Source organism: Bombina bombina, chromosome 1 (genome assembly GCF_027579735.1).
Source record: "Bombina bombina isolate aBomBom1 chromosome 1, aBomBom1.pri, whole genome shotgun sequence".
Lineage (NCBI taxonomy): Eukaryota > Metazoa > Chordata > Amphibia > Anura > Bombinatoridae > Bombina > Bombina bombina.
The window spans coordinates 1,169,512,263-1,169,539,900 of NC_069499.1; the positions used below are offsets into that span (position 1 = coordinate 1,169,512,263).

The window sequence follows — 27,638 nt, forward strand, 5'->3', positions numbered from 1 at the left end:
GGAGTGATTTTTGATTAGTTACAATTTGACCTTGTTTGTAATTTTTATTAGTTTTTAACCCTTTCTTGCCATTTCTGATTAATGAACATCTGGCCCCATAACATGGGGGGAGAGGAGTATTGTTGTACTAGTGGGATATCACTGATGGGTCTCTCTCTCTCTAGTAAAACCTGACAGGATTATTAATATCCCACACTTGCTTAGATTTTATTTATATTAGATTATAGTTCGTATATAATGTCAAAAGAAAGCCCTATTTGTCCTCTAAAAAAGATGTGTGTGTGGGTGCACTTAAAGGGACATGAAACAAAAATTTTCTTTCATGATTCAGAGAGAGAAAACAATTAAAAAAAATTAAAAGTTTCCAGTTTAGAAGTAAATTGGAAAGGTGTTTAAAATTGTATGTTCTCTCTGAATCATTAAAGAAAAATTATTGGTTTCAAGTCCCTTTAACGTGAAAGAGATAAATTATGGTTGAACAAAACCTAGGTTTTGTCTACTTTCAGAATTTGGATAATTTCCTCTATCATTAAGTGGTTAAAGGGAAAACCTCCTTGTGTAATAAAAGATATTATTATTATTATTATTATTATTATTAATAATAATAATAATAATAATAATAATAATAATAATAATGCACTGTATAAAAATAAAAATCTTACCCTTCAGTAATAAGTCAAATGAAAAATGGCCTTTTTACTCAGAAACATAAGAGCAGTTAAGGAATTTCAAAAATAAGAGTCAAATAATAGCCCAGCTACTAAATGTAACTGCCATGCTAAGTCAGTGCACAAAAAAATAATAATTGCCAAACAGTTAAATCCCTTTTACTGTGTATATAACAGAGGATATAAGGTTGCATCGAGATGTAACTCCCAGGTGAATTAGCTGAATAGTAAATAACAGCTATTACCACATAATAAAGTTTCCATAATTACTAGACTAAGCATGAAAAGCTTAGTAATAAAGGTGGAATTAGTCTGTTACATGTGTATCTCCCCTGGCTATGATGTACCTGCTAATAGTCTGCATGTTATGTGAGTGCATGAAAATGAATTCACTTACCTTAAAGGGATAGTAAACACCAAAAATGTTATTGTTTAAAAAGATAGATAATCCTTTTATTTACCATTCCCCAGTTTTGCATAACCAACACTGTTATAGAAATATACTTTTTACCTCTGCAATTACCTTGTATCTAAGCTTCTGCTGACTTCATCCTTATCTCAGATCTTTTGACAGACTTGCATTTTAGCCAATCAGTGCTCATTTTTAAATAACTTCACGTGCGTGAGCACAATGTTATTTATATGAAACACATGAACTAACGCCCTCTAGCTGTGAAAAACTGCCAAATGCATTCAGATAAGAGGCGGCCTTCAAGGGCTTAGAAATTAGCATATAAGCCTACCTAGGTTTAGCTTTCAACTAAGAAGACCAAGATAACAAAGCAAATTTGCTGATAAAAGTAAATTATAAAGTTGTTTAAAATTACATGCCCTATCTGAATCATATAATTTTAATTTGGACTTTACTATCCCTTTAAAGTGAAGGTAAATTTTCATGAATGAGTGCCCGGTTTTTAAAAATACTATTGAAAACAGGGGCACCTCATTTATGAAAGTTTACATTGTTTTGTTAAAATACTTACCTTTTTCTTCTTCACTTTAAGATGCACTCTCTTTACTGTGCTAACCAGCTGCAGAAAAGACTAGTAGCCCATCCATTGCTGTAAATTTAACAGCAGAGGATCTGTGTTTGGAGAATATTGATGAACCAACAGGAGGAGGCTAAGGGACAAGTCCCCAAGACACCTGTGGCAGGCCTGTGACTAACTGCTCACTGGGAGTGATTACGTAATCACGTAATTGGGTAGTAATCACTACCCAATACGCCAATCTCCCCTGAAAATCTCTCCTGAAATCAGTATAAAGAGCCCTCTCAAAGCTAAGACTGGAATGGTGGGAGAGGTTAAAAGGGACAAACACACTGAGATGGTAATATAAAAATAAATCTTATGTACAAGAACAACAGAGAAAGAAACCTAAATTAAAACATGGAAGCGCCATTGCTTTATAGACACTAAACTTTTACACTTATTTTGTCAATATGTTAACAACTAATGAAACATGTTATTCTCAGACTAATCTTTTCTTTGAATGCTTCATTCTATCTAACAATTATTTAGAATTTAATATTTAAGAGTTTTTGGATTCTCTGCTTCCTCATAGTGGCAAGGAGTTGAATCTCAGGAGTAATAGCTCATAGACTCTCACCACCTCATGAAAGAAAAATGGTATAAGATGGGGGGGGGTCGCTGTAAATGTTTCAAGGAGTGGGTGAGCAAAGGAATTGGCAGTGTTATTACTCACCAATATACATGGCCCAGCAATGATAAAGTAAAGCAGGCAGAATCTCCAAACTCTGTGACAATCTCTTCCTGGCTTTTCTGCTTGTTCAGCACACCACCTGAGAGTATCTGCTCTCCCTCTGCCAACCTATGGAGAGGTAACAAGAGAAGGGTGAGGGGCTGCTAAAAGGGTGTATTCATCATTCCCAGTCAGATGAGGCAAGAGAAGGTGTGACACAGTATAGAGGCAGAAAAGGAAATCAGAAAGAGGGAAGACCACAGGATGAAAGAACCCAATGAGCTTGTGAATTAGTATGCAACACTTACTTGTTGAGGTCCACACAGCACTTTGCTAGAAGGTATTTACACTGTGGGGTGGCACAACTGTGGGTTTTCAAGAGACGATACGCTTTATAAGCTTTTCCTGAGCGATAGTAACATGTAGCCAGCAGGAATAGCGCCTCCTCTGAATGAACTACCAAGAGAAGAAACACTTGAACTTTCAAAGATTTAATGTGTTGCAAGCTCCTTAAAGCAGGCATTAAACAGCAACTAAATGAAAAAAAAAACTGTGTATAAAGATTATACCAAAATAACCTCCTTAAGCAATGAAATCTATTTTAAAACTAAATTGAAAACTATTTTTACTTTTCTATCTTAGGGGTCAGTCACAATATCAAATTATTTAGTTACAAATATTACATAAAAACTTTACTAATAGTTTGTGATCAACCCCAGTGGTAAGCAGCTGATAGCAAATGGTGCTTGTAGATGGTTGCCATGACAAATATTGACATCTAGCAGTTAATGATTCAGATACAGCATAACAATTTAAACAAGATTCCAATTTACTGCTATTCTCAAATTTGCTTCATTTTCTTGGTATCGTTTGTTGAAGGAGCAGAAATGCACCTACACAATCAAGCTGAACACATGGGGTAGGCCAATGACAAAAGGAATATTTGTGCAGCCACCAATCAGCAGCCAGGCCCTAAAGTTCACTGCTGCACGTGAGCCTACCTAGGGATATTTTTCAACAAAAGGATACAAAGAGAACAAAAAAACAACAACAACAAAAAACAGAAAAAAATTGGAAAGATATTTAAAATTGCATGCTGTATCAGAATCATGAAAGTTTACTTTTGATTTTATTGTCCCCTTAAGTACTGAGACAGTGATGGATTTAAAGTAATAGTTAAACAATGTCAGCATTAGACACACAGTGATGGTGGCGAAGTGGCCCGATTTTAAAAAGCACACAAACGTCTAAACATGTTTTTTAGGATGAAAACATGAAGTAAAAGGTTTTTAAAATTAAAATTGTAACAAATACATCTATATCAGTTGTAGGTTTCCTTTGAATGCTCATTTGCTGATAGGTACTTTAATTTAATCCTCATTGGTTGAGAAGTGGTTTCTGATAATAGGTGTTGAGCATTAGAAGGATGTGCCTTTAAGCCAATAAGTGTTAGTTGGAAGTGCACAAATACTGGTATATTAGTTTAAATAAATAAAAAAGCTTTTACTTTAGGTATTTGCAGGCAAAAAAAAAAAAATCAACATATTTAAACATTGCTATTTCATATGGATAACAGAGCATTTTTAATACAGTCAGGAGGTGCAGTGATCTAACAGAAGCCAGACAGGCTGTGACACAGTGCTTCAGTGTGCACCTCCTGATTGCAGCCGATTCTCTTCTGTTGCTGCCTATTGCCTAAATTCACTACAAATTACAGTACTTAAGTGCAGGATGAGTTTAGATGTTTAGATACCAAAGCGCCAAAAAGGCTGGGTCTGAATAAATGAGAGCTTGTACTTGGTGTAAAATATGATTACAATTTATTTATACAAGTAGACAAACATGGATCCATGTAACATACAAAATAAACTATAAAATTGGTAAAAACAGAATATATGCTTACCTGATAAATTACTTTCTCTTGCGGTGTATTCAGTCCACGGATTCATCCTTTACTTGTGGGATATTCTCATTCCCTACAGGAAGTAGCAAAGAGAGCACACAGCAAAGCTGTCCATATAGCTCCCCCTCTAGCTCCACCCCCCAGTCATTCGACCGAAGGTTAGGAAGAAAAAGGAGAAACCATAGGGTGCAGTGGTGACTGTAGTTTAAACAAAAAATTTTTTACCTGACTTAAATGCCAGGGCGGGCCGTGGACTGGATACACCGCAAGAGAAAGTAATTTATCAGGTAAGCATAAATTCTGTTTTCTCTTGCAAGGTGTATCCAGTCCACGGATTCATCCTTTACTTGTGGGATACCAATACCAAAGCTTTAGGACACGGATGAAGGGAGGGAACAAAACAGGTACCTTAAACGGAAGGCACCACTGCTTGCAAAACCTCTCCCCCAAAAATAGCCTCCGAAGAAGCAAAAGTATCGAATTTGTAAAATTTGGCAAAAGTATGCAGTGAAGACCAAGTCGCTGCCTTACAAATCTGTTCAACAGAAGCCTCATTTTTGAAAGCCCATGTGGAAGCCACTGCTCTGGTAGAATGAGCAGTAATTCTTTCAGGAGGCTGCTGGCCAGCAGTCTCATAGGCCAAACGGATGATGCTTTTCAGCCAAAAGGAAAGAGAGGTAGCAGTTGCTTTCTGACCTCTCCTCTTACCAGAATAGATAACAAACAAGGAAGAAGTTTGTCTGAAATCCTTAGTTGCTTATAAATAGAACTTTAAAGCACGAACTACATCAAGATTGTGTAATAGACGTTCCTTCTTCGAAGATGGATTAGGACACAGAAGGAACAACTATTTCCTGGTTAATATTCTTGTTAGAAACAACTTTAGGAAGAAAACCAGGCTTGGTACGCAAAACTACCTTATCTGCGTGGAACACCAGGTAAGGTGAATCACACTGTAAGGCAGATAATTCTGAAACTCTTCTAGCAGAAGAGATAGCTATCAAAAACAAAACTTTCCAAGATAACAACTTAATGTCTATGGAATGTAAAGGTTCAAACGGAACCCCTTGAAGAACTGAAAGAACTAGATTCAAAACTCCATGGCGGAGCCACAGGTTTATAGACAGGCTTGATTCTGACTAAAGCCTGAGCAAACGCTTGAACGTCTGGTACCTCTGCCAGACGCTTGTGTAACAGGATAGACAAAGCAGATATTTGTCCTTTTAAGGAACTAGCTGACAATCCTTTCTCCAGTCCTTCTTGGAGAAAGGACAATATCCTGGGAATCCTAATCTTACTCCATGAGTAACCCTTGGATTCACACCAAGAAAGATATTTCCGCCATATCTTATGGTAGATTTTCCTGGTGACAGGCTTTCTAGCCTGACTCAGAGTATCTATAACTGACTCAGAGAACCCACGCTTTGATAGAATTAAGCGTTCAATCTCCAAGCAGTCAGACGTAGAGAAACTAAATTTGGATGCTTGAACGGACCCTGTATTAGAAGATCCTGCCTCATTGGCAGTGTCCATGGTGGGACAGATGACATGTCCACTAGGTCTGCATACCAAGTCCTGCGTGGCAACGCAGGCGCTATCAGAATCACTGAAGCCTTCTCTAACTTCACATTCACTTTACACTCCCAAGAGAGACCCTAGTGCTTAGAGCCAGCAAAGAGAATGACTGGGGGGTGGAGCTAGAGGGGGAGCTATATGGACAGCTTTGCTGTGTGCTCTCTTTGCTACTTCCTGTAGGGAATGAGAATATCCCACAAGTAAAAGGATGAATCCGTGGACTGGATACACCTTGCAAGAGAAATACGGTACAAATGACTATTAAAAAAGAGATTAAAAACAATATGGTAATGAAATCACTGTGACTGTAGCCAATATCCTAAACCAACAACTGGTTAAAGAGCTTGGATGTAGTGGTGTCCTAACTGTTATCTTAGGTGTGGAATTTCTAATTGGATGGATCTTGAATTCCACCTAACTTTGACTTAGGCACAGCTATGAAATTGATGCTCGTGTGTTAGCTTGCAACTATGTGTTTACCATATTAATGGTCCTTAATAACAGTATATCTCTTATGATATAAGAATGCTGTAATTAAAGTGATTAAGATTCTATAATAATGATGTTCAAGTGTTAACTTGCAACTATGTGTTTACCAAAATTGGTCATGAATAACAATAAAATACTCTCTGATGTAGAATTAATATAACAACAAGAGTGGAGTTGCTGCTATCTTAAAGAATCCTGTATTGTGGTGATGGCAGTGTTTTTGTGTTGTCTTGCAACTATGTGCTTAAACAATCGTGTATCTTTAAAATAAAATAAATTAGAAATAAATTAGAAATAAGTAATTGCAGTGCTTAACAATCCATAAAGAATAAAGAATAATGATTCACAAGGATAAAAATAAAAATAATTCCTTTGTGTGGATGTGTATGTTATGAAAAAAGTAAAAAAAAATTAAAATATCAAACGTTAAAAACTTGAAAACAATCCATTTGATAAAAACTTCCGTGAATAAAGTTCAATTGATACAAAAAATGTGAAAAATAATCCAAGACTTTAAAATTGTGATCCAAATATATCAGTGAAACGTCAGGTAATAGAAACAATGTCCAAAAAAATGTATCAAAATTTATATAAAAAAAAGACTAATTCAGTGGCCACTGTGTTAAACCATCAAAGTAGCAGAAAGTTTACATACAATGTTCCTAAGTGTGACAGTCTCTTAGCTGGTCTGCATCCAAAGCAGGGGGAGGGAAGCCTGGGGGTTGCGTACTCTTCTCAAATGTCTAGCACTCCCAGATAGTCCCTAAAATAATACAAAAACATACAATAGTGCAGAGGGTATTTTAAAAAGTTTGTTAATTGGAATGAAGCTTACCAGTCGACGCGTTTCGGTCTGTCCTAGACCTTTATCAAGACTGGTTTGTGTAGTTTGTGGTGGTCTTTTTATACCGGTGTTAGCATATGCAAACCGGAAGTGATTGCACTTTTGGATTGCTTAATACTTCCGGTATCTAGCCCCTCTATTAATCTCTAATAACTATTAACTTCTGATGTTTCTTAGATTAAATTTGATAAATGTATATGTTTTTTTGCTCTTTATATATATGTGTGTCTTATGTTCATATCGGACAGAACTTCTTGCCAATATTAAAATCGTCAGTCACTTTCACTTCCGGTTTACATAATGTATATTCATAAACTTTTAACATATACCTTTATTATTCACAAAAAATGTGTATTAATTTTTCAGACCCGGCCTTTTATGACTCAGTTCCTTAGATTTTAATTAATAAGCTGAGAGATCGTTAGTTTTCATTTTGGGGAACAGGGTTAATCTATATAGCTATTTCCAGATAACCAGATTTAAAAAAAAAAAAATATATATATATATATATATATATATATACACACATATACACACACACACACACACACACACACACTTATCAAATTTCATCTAAGAAACATCAGAAATTAATAGTTATTAGAGATTAATAGAGGGGCTAGATACCAGAAGTATTAAGCAATCACTTCCGGTTTGCATATGCTAACACCGGTATAAAAAGACCACCACAAACCAGTCTTGATAAAAGGTCTAGGACAGACCGAAACGCGTTGACTGGTAAGCTTCAATCCAATTAACAACCTTTTTAAAATACCCTCTGCACTATTGTATGTTTTTGTATTATTTTAGGGACTATCTGGGAGTGCTAGACATTCGAGAAGAGTACGCAACCCCCAGGCTTCCCTCCCCCTGCTTTGGATGCAGACCAGCTAAGAGACTGTCACACTTAGGAACATTGTATGTAAACTTTCTGCTACTTTGATGGTTTTTTTAACACAGTGGCCACTGAATTAGTCTTTTTTAGATATAAATTTTGATACATTTTTTTGGACATTGTTTCTATTACCTGACGTTTCACTGATATATTTGGATCACAATTTTAAAGTCTTTTGGATTATTTTTCACATTTTTTGGATCAATTGAACTTTATTCATGTAAGTTTTTATCAAATGGATTGTTTTCAAGTTTTTAACGTTTGATATTTTCATTTTTTGTACTTTTTTCACAACATACACATCCACACAAAGGAATTATTATTTATTTATTTTTTATCCTTGTGAATCATTATTCTTTATTGATTGTTAAGCACTGCAATTACTTATTTCTAATTTATATTATTTTAAAGATACACGATTGTTTAAGCACATAGTTGCAAGACAACACAAAAACACTGCCATCACCACAATACAGGATTCTTTAAGATAGCAGCAACTCCACTCTTGTTATTATATTAATTCTACATCAGAGAGTATATTATTGTTATTCATGACCAATTTTGTTAAACACATAGTTGCAAGTTAACACTTTAACATCATTATTATAGAATCTTAATCAGTTTAATTACAGCATTCTTATATCATAAGAGATATACTGTTATTAAGGACCATTAATATGGTAAACACATAGTTGCAAGCTAACACACGAGCATCAATTTCATAGCTGTGCCTAAGTCAAAGTTAGGTGGAATTCAAGATCCATCCAATTAGAAATTCCACACCTAAGATAACAGTTAGGACACCACTACATCCAAGCTCTTTAACCAGTTGTTGGTTTAGGATATTGGCTACAGTCACAGTGATTTCATTACCATATTGTTTTTAATCTCTTTTTAATCTATTTTTAATACAGTCATTTGTACCGTATTTTACCAATTTTATAGTTTGTTTTGTATGTTACATGGATCCATGTTTATCTACTTGTATAAATAAATTGTAATCATATTTTACACCAAGTACAAGCTCTCATTTATTCAGACCCAGCCTTTTTGGCGCTTTGGTATCTACACATCTAAACTCAATTCTCTTTTTTGACTACTAGGAGTCAAAGCCAGAGCCTAAAGGTCCCCCTTTTGAGGCAGGCGCATAGTGTACCCCCCCCTATATCTTAAGTGCAGGATGGCCACATTTCAAATAAGGATATCGTACAGTCACTATATATAATATGTTGACATGTTACAGTTAAGATTTAAATAAGATTGCCAGAGTCTAAATTCAGCTGGGTAGGATGTTTATATTCTACTGTGTTACTTGATTCTGATGTTATACTGCACAACACACACACAAACATTATAATTATAAATTTAAGACTACAAACCTTCTGCATACAGTCTCTCCGCTAAAAACACAGCATCCCGATAAGCATAGTGATTCAATGCTTGCCATATAGCAGCCTGGAGAATAAAGAGAAACAAAATTAGGACTACTGGTATGATTCCTAAACCAAATACTACCAATCCATGGTGCAATAAGGCATAAGCAAGTCATAGACATAAGGAGCCAACTACACTTTTCATTTTTAGCAGCATGCCAAGGCACTTTGTATAAAGAATTGTAGGAGCCAAAGTAAAAATTCTTATAGTTGTGGAATTTGTCACATCCTAAGGTAAGCCACCAATCTACTGCACCTGTATAGACACCCCCAAGGTCTGTAATTTCATAAGATTCAAGCTCTGCTTTCAACCAATTTACAGTCAGCTCCCAATAAAAGACCGGCATACCAAACTTTCCAGGAACAGCAAGTAACCAACACTCACAGGTCTGGCAAGATACTACTATCTGTAGGCATTCCAAGCCTAACACTATACCAATTCTAGTATACCATGATCAAAAGCTAGTACAACACTATAATATAATCCCACAATGGGATTTATGCCCAAACACGCTATAATTTCAATACCACAATGGCTCAAACACAACTAATGAAGTCAAATATTGTGTTTTCCCATTTTCATCCACATCCTACATAGAAATCAGTTTAAGGCTCTTATTAAAAGGGGACATTAAAGGGATAATGAACCCAATTTTTTTGTCTTTCGTGATTCAGATAGAGCATGCAATTTTAAGCAACTTTCTAATTTACTCCTATTATCATTTTTCTTCGTTCTCTTGGTATTTTTATGTGAAAAAGCAGGAATGTAGTCTTACAAGCCGGCCCCATCTTTGGTTCAGACCTGGTTCAGCACCCAGCCCATATTTGGTTCAGCACATAAATGCAGCCACCAATCAAGCAAGTGCTATCCAGGAAGCTAAACTAAAAATGGACTGGCTCGTAAGCTTACATTCCTGCTTTTTCCAATAAAGATACCAAGAGAACTAAGAAAAATTGATAATAGGAGTAAAACAGAAAGTTGCTTAAAATTGCATGCTCTATCTGAAACATGAAAAAAAATGTGGGCTCAGTGTCCCTTTATACACTAAATACATTTTAGAAGCATAATACTAAGGTTATCCTAGGCCCCCTCTACTCATGGTTGCCACCATGTTAAAATCTGTCTCTCCCTGCATTCCAGTGCTAATGTGTTTGTACATGTGCAGCAACTCTCCTTCAGATACGTACAGTGTAACCTAGGTTCCAAAATGGTGGCACCCATAATTAAATGGTGGCGCATGAAATGTATGTAGCGTTTAATATTTAAAACCTGTAAACTGCTACAATTCCATGGTTTGGCTGCATTAATTAAATGGACATTAAACACCTTGCAATAGAATTTTTTTTTCTGAAGTCTTCCTATAGGTTAACATATTAGCAGAATGTGAATGTTATTTGAACAGATTAAAACCTTGTTTGCTGCAATTGCTTTTTAAAGGTCAAACTCCCCCTCAATCAACCAAACCAATGTTTCCCCTCTTCAGCAGCCAATCACCTTATGTGTCACACTCTCTCTCCACCCAACCAAAATCAGCCCATCTGTATCTTTTAGCAAATCAGCTTCTCCTCAATTCAATTAAAATCAAAAGGTTTGTTTACATGAAAAATTACACATTTTAAGGAATGTGAATGTTGCCTTTTTATTTTAGTCTTTTTGAATGTTAGACATAAACATGGTTTAAGAGGGAGAACTAGGTCTCTTAAGAATGTAGGTGTCACTTTTGAGTTAATGAAACTGACATAACTGGCTACCTAATAAGGTGCGTTTTCTTTCTTTGCATGAAGGATTTTCTACTTTTGGTTTCTAATTAATTAAAAAGAACTAGCAAGCAGCTCAACTGATACAGTTCTGAAAATAACCTCCCATTGAAGTGTTTCGAGAACTATAGCATAAGATGTAATTTCTTAGTCTGCCCGCTTGATTTGTATCAGCAAACTTTTTTTTTTTCTTTGTCTATGACAATCATGCAATATTTTGTTAGGTTTCCAACGTTGTGCTGTCAACTTTTTTTCTGCTAAGAAGTTTATTTGATATGAATATTTGCTAACTTCTTCCCCCTTCTTGAATTAAAATGATACATTGTTTGATGGCATAGTCTGTGTTAACATCATAGCTCATAATTACACTGCCCTGTGGGTTACAGTTGTTTACTTGCAATTAATTATATTTGGGGTTTATTAAGAATTAGAGGTAAAAACTATTTTTGGATGTGCATTATTTGCTGACAGCATTCACCCTATAGATAGGTGGCAGGCTCCATCTCTCACTAACCACTGTATCATTGTTGTAATACAAAATACTAATAGAAATTATTGCAATATGTATTAATCATTATAAAAGGATTTTTGTGTGCAGGGTCCATTACTTCCTCTCACAACCCCATAAATCTGTTGCTAGGAGACACATGCACTAGTCAGTTACCCATGCTCAGTACAGGACATCTGCTGCAAAAACCATGTGACAGTAAAACTCAAGTTCTATAAGGATAGCTCCCTTATCTCTATACAGGCAGTGGATACACTGAGAATTTCTAAGTGCTCATTTTACAAGTATACAAATAAGTTTTGTGTGTTTGTGTGTGGGGTGGGGGGGGCGCGGGTTTAATACTGTTTCTTATGTTTACTTTAATAAAAAAAAATACAACTGGAATGTGTTCAAGGCCATAGTTAGATGTCCACTGTGGGGAAAGTTTTCTTCTTCAAGAAGGATGTTTAACTTTTATCCTTTTTCAAGAAAATGGATGTTACATTGGACATGGATGCTTCTTGAAGTACTTCTCACAGATACAGATTCTCCAACTCTATTCACAGTTTTGGCATCTTTAAATGGTGTCAAAATATTGATGCTCAATATCCAACCCTTCATTTTGGAGACATTTTTAATCCTTTAAATGTTCTAGTCATAAGTAATATCTGTTATATTGTTCTTGTGAAAGGTTACATTGTTTGAAGGCACTTGTGGTATTTTGTGTACAGATAATGGTTGCTCTGCTTGACATGCATTTTTTTTATGTATTCCTTGGTATTTAAAGGAACATTATACTGTAAAATTGGTTTCCCCTTAATGTGTTTCTAAAAACTTGCTATAGTAGCTTCAGAGGATAAAATGTATGGGAAATTACTCCTTTAGGTTCTTGGTTTGTTTGTTTTTTTAAATATGAAATGTCAGTTTCTGCTGATTGAAGCATCAATCCATTATTCTTTAGAACATGCCTATATAAATCTTATCAGCCTGCTAGATTAAGGTCTCATTATCTTACCTCTCTGTCTACACACAATACTTAGGCCTGATCAGGGCCGTCTTTAATATTGATTGGACCCTGGGCAAAAATTTTCTTGGGCCCCCCCACCCCATGCAATTTTGATCTCCACCCCAACATCCCAAAAAACAACTAAATCATTTTTTTTTATTATTATTAGCCCAGTGGTGGATCATCCACTGCTAGGCTAATCATTTAAAAAAAAAAAAAAAAAAATGCAATATGTGAAACTGGACCTAAGCAGTACTAATAAGTAAATAAATATATAAATTCCTCCACTGTGGATTCATTTAATATTCTTTTGAATGTGATTCTGGTGTGAGGTTAGCTGGTTAAAGAGATTTAGGGCAGCCAACAGGAGCAAAGCAAGGTAAAGGAGGAAGCATGGAGGTGCAGACAAATATAAGTTTACTGACTGGAACAGCAGAACTACTATGGGAAGCTGTAAAATCTGAGACAGAGAGAAAATAAAAACTATAAAAATAAACCTTACATTAATGTGTGAAGTATCAGCATGACGTTATACATCAGCCACACCAGCACATGTCGCTTCTTTGCTAGGAACAAGTTCCCTCTCACCCTGAACTAGACAATGCTGCATGGGGAGGGGCGTGTGTGCACTCATTCTTCCCACTGACACCTTTCTACAAAGCACTATTCTCCTAACAAACTTCAGTTAGTTGATCTTAGGGCCACAGCAGAAAGAGCAGGGCTAAGGGGACCAGTAGACTGGATGCTGTCTGTCCAAGGCTGCATGGAATGTGTGTGTTCCCCATGTCACATCAGCAGTCTGGTATGAACAATAAAAAAAAAAATTTTTTTTTTTTAGGACTCTTGGGCCCCTCAACAGAGGCTGCCCCTTTTGCCCTGTGTTAAAGACGGTCCTGGGCCTGATGATGAAAAGCTCACCAGCACGGGAAGAAATAATGCAAAATCTTTGTGGGCTATTATGAGCATTGTATTATAAAGTGTGTCTCTGCTTCACATCAAGAACCCTGCATAGCAAGATAAACAGCTCTCAGGCTGTAATTTGCCATTCTAAATTATTTTGTGGGACCTCGTAGTACTGATGAGATGTCTTAGATAATTTTGCCAGAGCACAGAGCTTTAGATTATCAGGCCCTTAGGAGAAAGCTACTGAGAAGGAAAGTGGTATTACCTAAAAACTCAACCCCAACTGGGAACTTGATTGTCGTTTGCTGCTTGTTGTTCACATAACTTTTCAATAGAGAATACTAAAGTATTCAAATTGTTAGTGGTGGTTTCAAAAGGAAAAAAAGTGTTGTTTCTTTTAAAACAACAAAAAAGAGGAAAAGGAAATATTTATAAAAATAGGTTATACACTCTTAGCGTGTAAAATAGATCTTTGGGAACACATTAAAGCAGAAAAAATATATACAGTATGATGTCCCTTTAAAAAGCCTGTAACTGATTTGATTTTTTTTTTTTTTTAACATAACCCAGATTAAAATCACACTGATTGATCTATCCGGGGTAATTGACAAGACTTGCTCTTGCGCAATTGGCTGCACAAGTGCAGGTTACGACGACAATTATATATCTGCCCCTACGTCTCATTACCTTACAGTAGAATAAGTCACACATTCTTATTAGCAGTCTAAAGTAATGTAGCTGATATATGGCAAAATAAAAGATGCTCACTTACTCCCAATTAAAAAAGCATCCTTGTGAACTAATAACTAAGCTGAGAAATGCATAGTTTTCTGTCTAAGAACTCAGTTTAATTGAAGTTTAGCCATGGTTCTTGTTCCTACAGTATTCTTTTGAAAAACTTACTTTATTTGTAATTTAAGTTCATAGTGGGTAAAATTTAACAAGAGTTTTTTCCAGCTTCGCCAGATTTTATTCCATACAATGGAGCAGATTCACTAAAGCTTAAAGTGAATGTAAATTTTGATGATAAAGTGCCCGTTTTTTAAAAATTTGATTAAAAACAGGGGCACTTTAATTCATCAAAATTTACATATAACGCCTGTTGTTGAAAAAACAAAACAACAACTTACCTTTAAGACTTGACAGCAGCTCCAGCTTCCTCCAGTCGTCACAAGCCATTTCTGATGTCAGAAATGATGGATAGGTCATCCTCCAATCACGGCTTCCCCCCGGGGGAATCGGTGTCTGATTCAATGCCGTGATTGGAGGAAGCCGGATTCCTAATTTTAGACCCAGGAAGAGGCATTGTGACGGGTGGAGGAAGCTGGAGCTGGTGTCAAGATTAAAAGGTAAGTTTTTTTTTCACAACAGAAGTGAAATGTAAATTTTGATGAATTAAAGTGTCCCTGTTTTTAATTGAATTTTTAAAAACCGGCACTTTAGCTTTAAAATTTACATTCACTTTAATAATGTCTCTTTTTTCAGTGAGTCAATTGCATAGCATTTACATTCACTTTAATAATGTCTCTTTTTTCAGTGAGTCAATTGCATAGCAAAAGAACTGGTAACTCGTCTGCCCTAAAGATCACTGCCAATCAGTAGGTCTCCACCATATCATTCTACCCATGAGTAGTTATACCTCTCATATCACCCTCCCAGCCAGTAGTTCTCACCCTAAATAGTTCTGCCAGCCAGTAGTTTTCTCTCCCTATAACTTTTTCCCCATTTAGTTTTCCATAGTTCTCTGCCATCATAGGAACTGGTAACGCTGGAAAGACTGAGGTGAAGCAGCGGACTACTTAATTAATTTTACCCAGTTTATAGATCGCTGCCAGTCAGCAACGCTTCCTCCCTATAGCCGCTGACAATCACTTGTGTTTCCTGCAGCTCACTGCAAGTCAGTAGGTCTCCCTCACATCAGTAAAGCTCCCCTATAAGTCTCTTCTAGTCAGTATTCTCTCTTTGGGCCCAATAACCTAAATCTAAGACATCTTGTCAGTACTGTGAGGTCCCTCAAATAATTTTAGAAAGGCAAACGTTTGATTGAGAGCTATTTACCTTGCTATGCAAGGTTTGAGATGTGAAGGATAAACACATACATGACAATATAATGCTAAAAAAAAAAGCCCACAAAGATTTTGTGTGCTTTTTCTCCATGATGGCAAGTTTTTGATCCTCAGAACCTTTGTCTCATATTGTCTATGAAAGTAATTTGGTATAGTCCCTAGCCTAGCCTAGCCTAGTGGTTGGAGAAGGCTGCTTTAGGGGGAGAGATAATGTGGCAGTAAGTACCAAACTCTCTTAGAGCAAGAGAGGGGTTCTTGCAGTATCTGCAAATTAAAGGGTAGACTCACTAGTCCTTACCATGCTCACCAGTCCACTACTTATACCATGGAGCCCACCACCACCACCACCACTCCATGGGCTCCCCAAAATAAGAAAAAAACAGAACATTGGCATCCCTTTCCTGTCTGTCAGTAATTTTTTTTTTTTTTAAAGTCAAAAAGCTCTCTCTAAGACAGTCATTATGCAGGCAGTCTTTCTTGCCTTCACTGCCACTCAGTATCTACACATCACAGACAGACATTGCTTCTGTCCACCTCTGTCTCAGCATCTCAATAGGTCTCTTGTAACCTGCTAGACCAAAACTATATATTTGCTAGACTGTCAGTCTGTAACTGTATCAGGATGTGTCTCTTAGCCAGTCTCTGCAAACTAGGCCGCACTCCTGGGAGTGCAGTAAACTCCAGGCCGTCAGATACCTGGACGGGTTCTTGCAGCACCGTCATACTCCGTCCTCTGGCTCTCTCCCCCGCTCTCGGGACCCCGCTCCCTGTCAGCGATTCTCCAGACGTCAGTCAGGCGGCTCCAGATCATTTAAACTCACAACGACCGTTACCGGGGAGGCCGCCGGACATACCCGAAGTATGGCGGAAACAGTCGAGTCCAGCCGAAACTTTACGGAAACGGCCGAATTACACAGGATACTCTAGAAGCACCCGAAGCTTTACGGAAATACCCGAATTTTCCTGTACACTTCAAACTCCTGACGACGATTTTCAAAGCTGTCCGAAAAATTCCGGACCGTAACGGAAACTACCGAGTGCTAGACCTCTTTGAGAACGGAGGCGGGCTAATCACAAAGGTTGTATGTCACGGTAAAAATGTCCTATGAGGATAAACGGGAATATAATGGGGGAATAACTAAAAACGAGGAAAGGCGGGTTCAGTGGACTTAAACGTACGTGACGTCACGGAGAACGCTGTTAGTGGGCACAGAGTTACATTTTTGGTTAACTTGGATTTTAATTTAGTACATTATATAGAAATCACCGTTTTCTCCCTCTCTGGTTGCAAATGCCATGGAAATGGAATACCGTTTCTGCACAGCTTTATATAAAATAGAACGAGTTAATATAGGAGGAGCCTGTGTGGTGGAACCTAAGGTTTAGTTTTGGGACGGTGTTCTGTGAAGGGACCGAACATTGCATCTCTACCCACTTACCTTTCCCCCTGTCACTGGTCAATCAGTATTTTTATGAAGCACTGTTGGTAACCTATGTATTTTATATGGCTGTCTAAGTATTGACAATATAATTTGTTCTAGATAATATTTGAGTGTCTCACTAATTACATATCCTATAACTTGTTAAGCCTATTATACATTTTAAGCTAAGTACTTTATATACTATCTTTGCTCCTTGTTACATGAATATTATATAGTTACTTTATCAAGGTCCAAGAGTGACCGTTTACATTGCTTGATTTTGTTTTCCCAGGGTACATGAGTGACCCTCTGAAGAGTAAGAGGAATTAAGTGAATGTCAAGTTTGATGAATCAGTGCCCGGTTTTTAAGAACAGGGGCACTTTCATTCATCAAACTTTACATTTCACTCGTTTTGTTAAAATACTTACCTTTTAGTCTTGAAAGCCGCTCCATCGATTCCCCCTCCTGCCGATTTTCACTTCATACGTCAGCAATTGGCATCCTCCAATCACGGCTCCCCCCCCCCCCCCCCGGGGAATCATTGCCTGAGGCAACGCCGTGATTGGAGAAAGCCGAATTTGTCATTTTTGACATATGAAGAGGCACTTTACTGTTGAAATTACTTTAGAAAGGTACCGTGAGGGGGGCCATGGATAGGTTCCAGCGGGGCGCCCGGGGCGTGTATTGGAACAGATCGCTCTGTTCCAATATTGTTCCCGGGCAGGGCAACCCCCGCTTGGAACCTATCGATGGCCCCCCTCCTCACACAGATCGCTCTGTTCTAATATTGTTCCCGGAACCTATTCCTTCTCCTTTCCTCCCCGTGTGGCATCTTCCAGCCGGGCTCTGGAATTTGGGGGACACTTGAGCTGGCATTTAGGATGCTAAACTACACCTTTACCAATGTCATTTTTTTTTTCAGACACTATTTAGCTATATGTTTATAATGTCTAATGTGTTATATACTATTTCTGTAACTTGTTCAAGGGACACTAAACGATGAAAAAAATCTAACTTAAACGTTTCAATACATATATTTTAATCATATTTGTAATTAGCTTTGCGTGTCATATTTTTACCATACTCTAGTTATGCAGCTCCAAAATTTAATTGATTTCCAAACCCACCGATCTAATCTTATTTTTCTTTCACAAATCGTCTACGATAACCTGAGTTATCAAGATGTCCGACTTTGTGAGTAATGAGCATGCGTGATCATCTAGAAACATCATTACATACGTCACCTTCCATTTACACCGCAGACCGTCTGAATCTATATTTCCAGGAATAGACAGGATAATATTGTTACGCTGCGCTGCGAGAATAACCCGTACTTTAACGAGCATTTAAATACATAAATATTTCATTAGGAGAATAATGATGAATGAAACCTGCGTGTTGCCAGTAACTTGTTTTGGGTAAGTCTGGCATCTAAGCGCTAATATGCGCATGCGCCGGGTGACGAATACAAGCAATAATGAGATGCAAGAAATTGCGCTGTGATTGGCTAATAGTTTTTGCATTGACAGCAGCAGAAACGGGGTTTGGCTTTGATGACGTTTTTTTAGAAATGTAATATATTATTTTATTCATCTTCTAACGCTCGTTTTCCGTTCTAAGTGGGTAAGTTTGGCTAATGAGGGTTTAATGATACGATTTTGATTACATTTAGACAACGAAAAAGTAAAAGTTTTGGATCCTTTCACTTGAAGTTGTATCCCATAACATCCTCAATAAAAGATTGAAGAATTAAAAAAAAAAAAAATGTCACACAGTGCTCTAAAACTTAGAGATTAGTGATATAAGTAGTGGTGGCAGTAAATACTAGCGCTACACAGTTGTAGGTAGGGTGACTGAAGAAGCTTTTGCATTTTGAAATATGGCAGTTGTCTTAATCAGATGGCTACCAGAATATATAGTTGACACAGTGTTATCATGTGCCATTACTTTTTGGTGATGGCACTCTTGGAAAGAGTTCTGAACATATTGACGCAGAAGACCATACTGAGGAATAGGCAAGTTCCAATACCTACAGTAGTGGAAAATCATGGCTGTCTTGCTCTACCAAAGGAGTTAGATTATCACTCTTGTGGATAACTGATAGCTAATTGGGTATAATATTATTTTGTGGGGAGATTATAATTTTATGATTTTCATGGTTTTTTTAATAGTTTAATTGGCTGCTGTAGCTCTGGCATTAAGGTGTTTTTGCCTTAGATCATATACGTCCTCATAAGGTTAGATGAACGTGTTAGTTTATGATATATATAGTCATATGATGTAATAGGACTACGTTTGAGGGTACAGGAAAAAAAATTACTTATACAGTGGAAGTCTGCACACCCCTGTAAAAAAATGAGACAAAGATAAATCATTTCAGAACTTTTTCCACCTTTAATGTGACCTATAAACTATGCAACTCAATTGAAAAACAAACTGAAATCTTTTAGGTGAAGGGAAGTAAAAATAAAATATGGTTGCATACTAATACTTTGTTGAAGCAACTTTTGATTTTATTACAGCACTCAGTCTTTTGTGGTATGAGTCTATCAGCATGGCACATCTTGACTTGGCAAGATTTGCCCACTCTTCTTTGCAAAAACGCTCCAAATCTGTCAGATTGCAATGGCATCTCCTGTGCACAGCCCTCTTCAGATCACCCCACAGATTTTCGATTGGATTCAGGTCTGGGCTCTGTCTGGGCCATTCCAATACTTTAATCTTCTTCTGGTGAAGCCATTCCTTTGTTGATTTGGATGTATGCTTTGGGTCGTTGTCATGCTGAAAGATGAAGTTCTAGCAGAAGCCTGAAGGTTTTGTGCCAGTATTGACTGGTATTTGGAACTGTTCATAATTCCCTCTACCTTGAATAAGGCCCCACTTCCAGCTGAAGAAAAACAGCCCTAAAGCATGATGCTGCCACCACCATGCTTTACTATGGGTATGGTGTTCTTTCGGTGATATGCAGTGTTGTTTTTGCGCCAAACATATCTTTTGGAATTATTGCCAAAAAGTTCAACCTTGGTTTCATCAGACCATAACACCTTTTCTCACATGCTTTTGGGAGACTTCAGATGTGTTTTTGATAAATTTAGCTGGGCTTGGATGTTTTTCTTCGTAAGAAAAGGCTTCCGTCTTGCCGTCTACCCCAAAGCCCAAACATATGAAGAAAACGGGAGATTGTTGTCACATGTACCACACAGCCAGTACTTGCCATATATTCCTGCAGCCCCTTTAATGTTGCTGTAGGCCTCTTGGTAGCCTCCCAGACCAGTTTTCTTCTCGTCTTTTCATCAATTTTGGAGGGATATCCAGTTCTTGGTAATGTCATTGTTGTGCCATATGTTCTCCACTTGATGATGACTGTCTTCACTGTGTTTCATGGTATATCTAATGCCTTGGAAATTCTTTTGTACCCTTCTCCTGACTGATACCTTTTAACAATGAGATCCCTCTGATGCTTTGGAAGCTCTCTGGGACCATGGCTTTTGTGTAGGACGCGACTAAGAAAATGTCAGGAAAGACCTACTAGAACAGCTGAACTTTATTCGGGGTTAATCAGAAGCACTTTAAATTATGGCAGGTGTGTGAGGACTCTTATTTAACATGAATGTGATTGCTTAATTCTGAACACAGCTACATCCCCAGTTATAAGAGGGTGTGCACACTTATGCAACCACATTATTTTAGTTTTTTTTGTTTACTTCCCTCCACCTTAAAGATTTCAGTTTGTTTTTCAATTGAGTTGTGTAGTTTATAGGTCACATTAAATAAAGGTGCAAAAAGTTCTGAAATGATTTATAGTTGTCTAATTTTTTTACATCACAGAAACCTGACATTTTAACAGGGGTGTGTAGACTTTTTATATCCACTGTACATATATGGCAAAATATTATATTTGTAAAAAAAAAACCACCCTCCCAAAACAAACAAGAAAGAATGGTTACCAGTCAGTAATGCCTGATGATACCATGTTTTTGTCTATGGGAAAGCTTTTCATAAGTCTCTTTGTAAATCAGTCGCAGGGATTCATCTGCTGCCTCCCTCTATAGTTTGACAATATACTCTTGTACCATTACCTCTGCTGATATGTCTCAGTACTGGTTTGGCTGTCTGCTATATGTGGATGGGTGAATAAAAGGTAAGTATGAAAATGTATCTTTTTTAACAAATACACTCTCAGCTATGGATTAGGCCCTTTTTAAGTTAAGTTGTTATATATTGTGTGTATATATATATATATATATATATATATATATATATATATATATATATATATATATATATATATATATATATATATATATATATATATATATATATATGTACTAGTTGATAAACCTGCCCAGAGGGCAGTCTATATGTTAAAAATACAACTTGCCAAGCTACAAAAAATAGAAATACAGAAAAAAATTAAAACAGAAAATTAAACCTAAACTAATACCCCTAAAAAATTAAAAATCCCTGCCAAAATAAAAACACCCCCTAATCTAATACTAAACTACCAACAGCCCTTAAAAGGGCTTTTTGTGGGGCATTGCCTAAGTTTAACATCTCTTTTACATTAAAAATAAACAAAGTCCCCCCCTAACAGTAAAACCCCCCAAAATAAAAAAAAAACAAACACTAATAAACCTAATCTACCCATTGCCCTGAAAAGGGCATTTGTATGGGCATTGCTCTTAAAAGGGCATTCAGCTCTTTTTCACTGCCCTTAAAAGGGCATTCAGATCTTTTGAGATTTACCCCAAAAAAAACCTAATCTAAAAAAACAAAACCCCCCAAAATTAAGCCCCAAATAGGTACTCACGGTTTTAGAAGTCCGGCGGAGAAAGTCTTTGTGACGGATACCCTGGCTTCCCCGACTGGGTAGCTCCGCCAAGCGGGTCCTGCCTACTCCCTGCTGACTGCAGCTATGTAGCTGGCAAGTGACCACAGCCTGTAGCCACCCCTGATGCCCGACAGCACCGGTACTCAGGGTCCCACCCTGTGGCAGACTCCGGCTACCCAGACAAGGTAGCTCTGCTAGAGGGTCCTTCCTCTGTCTGGAACATGTGATTTTAGCAGGAGCCCACCCAAATAATGACATAATAGAATTCAGGTGAAATGGGAACTGATTTTATTGAAAACACACACTCCTTTTTATACACAAAGCTCATCTTGATAAGATACTGGACAATCCCACAATTTTCCCGCCCCTCCAGACAGACCGGCACCTCCATAGCAGCCACAGTCCCACAGAATCCCAGTACCCAGGGGTGGCAGTTACAGGGTGATCCCGGTGGAGCGGTGGCACTTCCAGGGTGTCATTTTAAAGCTCTCGGTCCCTAGATGCCACAGTCCAAAAAGCGGCATGATTCGTTACTGGACCGGAGTTACAGTCCGTTGAAGTTATGGGGGTAGGGGTTTCCAAAACCCCCGGTTCCCAAAGGAGCTCCCCTCCAATAATTGCCCCAGCTCTTGTCCTCCCTAGCGGCTACCAATCCCCAAAAGAGCGGAGCTCTGGGGCAGAGGGCTGCTGGAGCGACCAGGGGTAAAGTTAGCGGGTGTCCTGTTGTTCTGTGGCCGACCGGGAGTTCCAGAAGCCCGGCCAGCCTGAAAGGGGTTAGGCGGGTGTCCGTTGTGAGGCGGCCAACCAGGAGTTCCAGGAGCCCGGCCAGCCTAGGCGGGTTTTCCTGTTCATACATCTGCTGTTCTCTTAACAAGTTTAGAACACAAATCAAGCAAACAAAAGCTTCCAGAGATTGTGGTTGCTCTGAGGAGCCCAAAACCACTGAGAAACAACAGGGGTGAGGTTGTAGGGGGTAGGGGTTTAACCCTTGCAGCCCGGTATCCATGACAACTCCCCCCTTCCAGTTCGGCAGACCCAGCTAGATCCTTAACGGGTCAGCTGAGGCTGTCCGACAGTGTCCCTCCACTTCTCGGATGATGGCGAAGGTTATCCCATCTCCCCTGCCCTCGAGGCACCCTGGGGGGTTTCTGCTGGCATTTATCCCCTGCGCCAGTCACACGATGCAAAGTACCAAACAAGTTTGCCAAGGCCGGCTCCCAAACAGTTGCTCTCCCACAAGTTCCAGTGTCTTTAAGTTCCATGGCCATACTGCCTCCCTCTGTGACACTCTGTTGAGTAACGGCTGACACACCCACAAACAAAGCCAGTGCCAGTTTCCCAGCTGTAATCCCACCCCAGACCGGAGGGTGAGGTTGCTCCTTGGTGGGGCAGGCAAAGCTTGGGTGCCCAAACATGTGGCACCAACTGCATAATCTTTTATCCTCCTTTCCCAATGCAACGCCTGCCCCGATGAGAAATCCTCCTGGGCGCAAAAAGGGTAGAGATCATGCCCAGCTACTGGGGAGAGAGACGGGCTGTCTCTCCTCCTGGGAAGGGGATCTGCTGCTGGGGAGGGAGGAAGGCCGACTACCTCCCCTGCCTGAGAAACTGTGCTGCCGCTGGGGAGGGAGACCGGCTGTCTCTGCTCCCTGTACGGGGTTCTGCCGCTGGGGAGAGAGACCAACTGTCTCCTCTACCAGAAAGGGGTTCTGTCTAAGGGGAGGGAGGACGCCTACCTCCTCTCCCTGGTTTCCTGGAGCTGTTGCAGGTGCTGGGCAGAGGCCGGCGGCTCTGCCCTGTTGCCAGCACTTCTGCTAGGGTTGCCCCCTGGTCCAATACCATAAGCTCGGAGCCAGACTGCTGATCGGGATCCAGCAGCCCTGGTTCACTTTTTCTTTGTTGCCACTCCTCCACGGTCGACCTCCATGAATCCCAGAGGGTTGCACCCCAGATCTGTATAGCCTTAGCACGCTGCTTAGCAAGATCTAGCAGCCTCTTGTATTCCTCGACCAGTGCCTCTTCTTGGTCACTTATACAATCCAGATTGTCCAAGAGATCCAGCAGTTCCTCTTGGAGCCCAGAGATATCCTCCAGAACCTGGTCCGTCTCGCTCCCAAACTGTGGGTCCTCTGTCCTTTTTATAAATAGCAATCCAGGGCCGCTGAAGCCAAAGCCATCTGTGGGGGAGCCATCCTCCAGTCATGGCTGCGCTTGCATAGCGAGCCATTGGAGGGCCCGACAGCCGTCCTCCACCCACATCTCTTGCTGGACCAGTCTATGTAGAACAGATAGTTATTCCTTCTTTGGCTGTTTTCCCAGGAAAGGCACTCTCACGGTCCGCCGAACCCGGAACCTTGTGTCATTCGTGGGGAGGACCTTTCCATTGTCCCGCTCCTGTTGAAGAGCCTCCCACCATAGGTCCCTCTGTTCCAGCACGTCCTGTAGGTAAATAGGACCGTCCAGCTGGCCCAGCGCCTCCTGTACTCTCCTTAGAAATTTTACTTCCATAGTTACCGGCTACTGTGGCCCTTCTCCTCGGTCAGCAGGAATTGTGTGGAAGAAGCAAATCCCACCGCTGCCAGCCAATGTGACGGATACCCCAGCTACCCCAACTGGGTAGCTCCGCCAAATGGTTCCTGCTTCCTCCCTGCCGATTGCAGCTATGTAGCTGGCAAGTGACCACAGTCTGTAGCCACCCCTGATGCCCGACAGCACCGGTACTCAGGGTCCCACCCTGTGGCAGACTTCAGCTACCCAGACTAGGTAGCTCTGCCAGAGGGTCCTTCCTCTGCCTGGAACAGGCTGCTATGTAGCCCAGGAAAGTAATTTTAGCAGGAGCCCACCCAAATAACTAGACATACTAGCATTCAGGTGAAACAGGAACTGATTTTATTGAAAACACACACTCCTTTTATACACAAAGCTCATCTTGATAAGATACTGGACAATCCCACAATTTTCCCGCCATTCCCGCCCCTCCAGACAGACCGGCACCTCCATAGCAGCCACAGTCCCACAGAATCCCAGTACCCAGGGGTGGCGGTTTCGGGGTGGCACTTCCAGAGTGTCATTTTAAAGCTCTCGGTCCCCAGATGCCACAGTCCAAAATGCGGCATGATTCATTACTGGGGACTGGAGTTACAGTCCGTTGAAGTTATGGGGGTAGGGGTGTCCAAAACCCACGGTTCCCAAAGGAGCTCCCCTCCAATAATTGCCCCAGCTCTTGTCCTCCCTAGGGGCTACCGATCCCCAAAAGAGCTCTGGGGCAGAGGGCTGCTGGAGTGACCAGGGGTAAAGTTAGAGGTGTCCTGTTGTTCTGTGGCCGACTGGCAGTTCCAGAAGCCCAGCCAGCCTGAGAGGGGTTAGGCGGGTGTCCGTTGTGAGGTGGCCGCCCGGGAGTTCCAGGAACCTGGGCAGCCTAGGGGGGTTTTCCCGGTCATACATCCGCTCTTCTCTTAACAGGTTTAGAACACAAAACAAGCAAGCAAAAGCATCCAGAGATTGTGGTTGCTATGAGAAGCCCAAAAGCACTGAGAAACAACAGGGGTGAGGTTGTAGGGGGGTAGGGGTTTAACCCTTGCAGCCCGGTATCCATGACAGTCTTCTTCCAGGCGGGCCATCATCTTCATCCACAGCGAAGGCAGCATGGAGCCTGGAGCGGTCTTCCCAGAAGTGGCGATCCTCGGCGACGGTGGCGCTCCTTGGTGCCAACAGTCCTCGGCGAAGGCGTGGACGTTCCTCTTCATGCGATCGTTGGCCACACACTGAAGAAAGAATTCAAGGTACCCCATATTTATTAGGGTACCTTGAAAACCCTGCCATTTTCGGAATCCACCTGGATGCAGCGTAATCTGCATCCAGGTGAATTATTTTGGCTGTGCGCCCACCCAACATTCTGTTGGCTGCCTCGCGCTGCCAACATTCCTTTTGAGGATGCATGCATAACTGCAGATGGCGACAGACATTACAAACGCAATTATATATATAGATATATATATGCCTTGAGTCAGTTGTTTAGTGCTCCTTATATATTATAGCTGCAAAACAGGTTTGTTTGAGTTTTAAACATATCTATTTTTTTTTATTTATTTTTTTATTGAAGAAGCACAGGTACAATTGATCAAATGCATACATTGACATGTAGAGTTACAGCGACATTACACTTGATATTATGGTATGAGCATAACATATTAAGTATCCATACAAAATCAATAGTGGTAACGCTGCTATCATCAAATACAATAAGAGACTGCAATTTCTTTACATAGAGTATAGCACACATGTATTCTACAAGTTTAAAGGGACACTATACCCAAACATTTTCTTTCATGATTAAGGTAGAGAATATAATTTTAAACAACATTCCAATTTACTTCTATTACCTAATTTGCTTCATTCTTTAGATATACTTTAATGAAGAAATAGCGATGCACACGGTGAACCAATCACAGGAGGCATCTATGTGCAGCTACCAATCAGCAGCTACTAAGCATATCTAGATATGCTTTTCAGCAAAGAATATCAAGAGAATGAAGCAAAATAGATAATAGAAGTAAATTAGAAAGTTGTTTATAAATGTATGCTCTTTCTAAATCATGAAAGAAAAAATGTGGGTTTTATGTCCCTTTAAGATTAAAGCCATGATATAACAGAGTAAACCCTGCCATAAGAGTTATAGCAAAATTAGTTGATCATTATCTCATATTGCACCCGTACCTCTTAGTTTTATATTATTAACACAAACCAAAACTAATAACACAACACATAACAAAACAATAAAATAGAGCATCCAATCTACTCAAATAAGCTAAACAAAACAAAAAAAGGATAGAACCCAATTAAATTCAGGAAGCATGTAATAAAATAGAATCCCCAGGTAGATATGCATGAGAGATATCAGTACACTGACCACTCAACCTTAATTGACAAATAAATTATACTGTCGGGAAAATATCTTCCAGTAAACATCAACCTGGGGATTGACTGTGCAAATGACCCAATATGGAAAGTGTGGCTGCTTTAGTATTGCATGTATGTGGTCACTTAATAGTTTCTTAATAAATATAAATGGAATATGCATGGGCTACTTAAGATGATTAAATATGTCTGGTTATAATTCGAAGCAGGAGCTTGTATGTGTGTTGAGACCTCAGGTTGCGCAGACTTTTTAGTTCTCAAGGATACCACCAATAAAAGTAATGTTAACAATGACCATATTTTTAATTGCCAGAATCTAGTGCTAATCAAAGTGCTACTGATAGGCAGCATCTCATTACCTGACAACTCAAATACACAACACAGAGGCAGAGAGAAACGGCATATACCACTAGGGATGTTGATATTCATATCAATGAATTAGTGCAGGGGCTGCCCCTAGATGCTTTCAACCTCTGGGTACCATGGTGAGTAAAGAGTGAACTGATGTGCCTAGGAAGGCGACATATGTGACAAGCTTTAGTATCTTAATGCTCCTGGGGCAATATTCAGATGGATGGTAAGCGCAACAAGGGACATGAAATAAAAATAAAACTGCATATGAAGCATATCCACCCAAGGAAGGGAACGGCAGAGGGAATGTACAAATACCAACATAAGAAAATTAGATAAACCATTTACAAACCTAAAAAAGGTAATTGCAATGTTTGTGTGTGGCAATT

General features: G+C 39.4%; 1 protein-coding gene across 1 annotated transcript in view; it reads right to left on the reverse strand.

The window, feature by feature from the left end:
- CDC27 (cell division cycle 27) overlaps window positions 1-16,605 on the reverse strand; it is a 464,683-nt gene extending 448,078 nt beyond the window's left edge. The window contains exons 1-4 of the mRNA XM_053699695.1: window positions 16,425-16,605; window positions 9,455-9,530; window positions 2,678-2,825; window positions 2,373-2,498 (exon numbers count right to left, since the gene is read on the reverse strand). Coding sequence (XP_053555670.1) covers window positions 2,373-2,498; window positions 2,678-2,825; window positions 9,455-9,530; window positions 16,425-16,451 — 377 coding nt within the window. The 5' untranslated portion in view covers window positions 16,452-16,605. The remainder of the gene's footprint in view (window positions 1-2,372; window positions 2,499-2,677; window positions 2,826-9,454; window positions 9,531-16,424) is intronic.
- Between the last annotated feature and the right edge of the window lie 11,033 nt (window positions 16,606-27,638).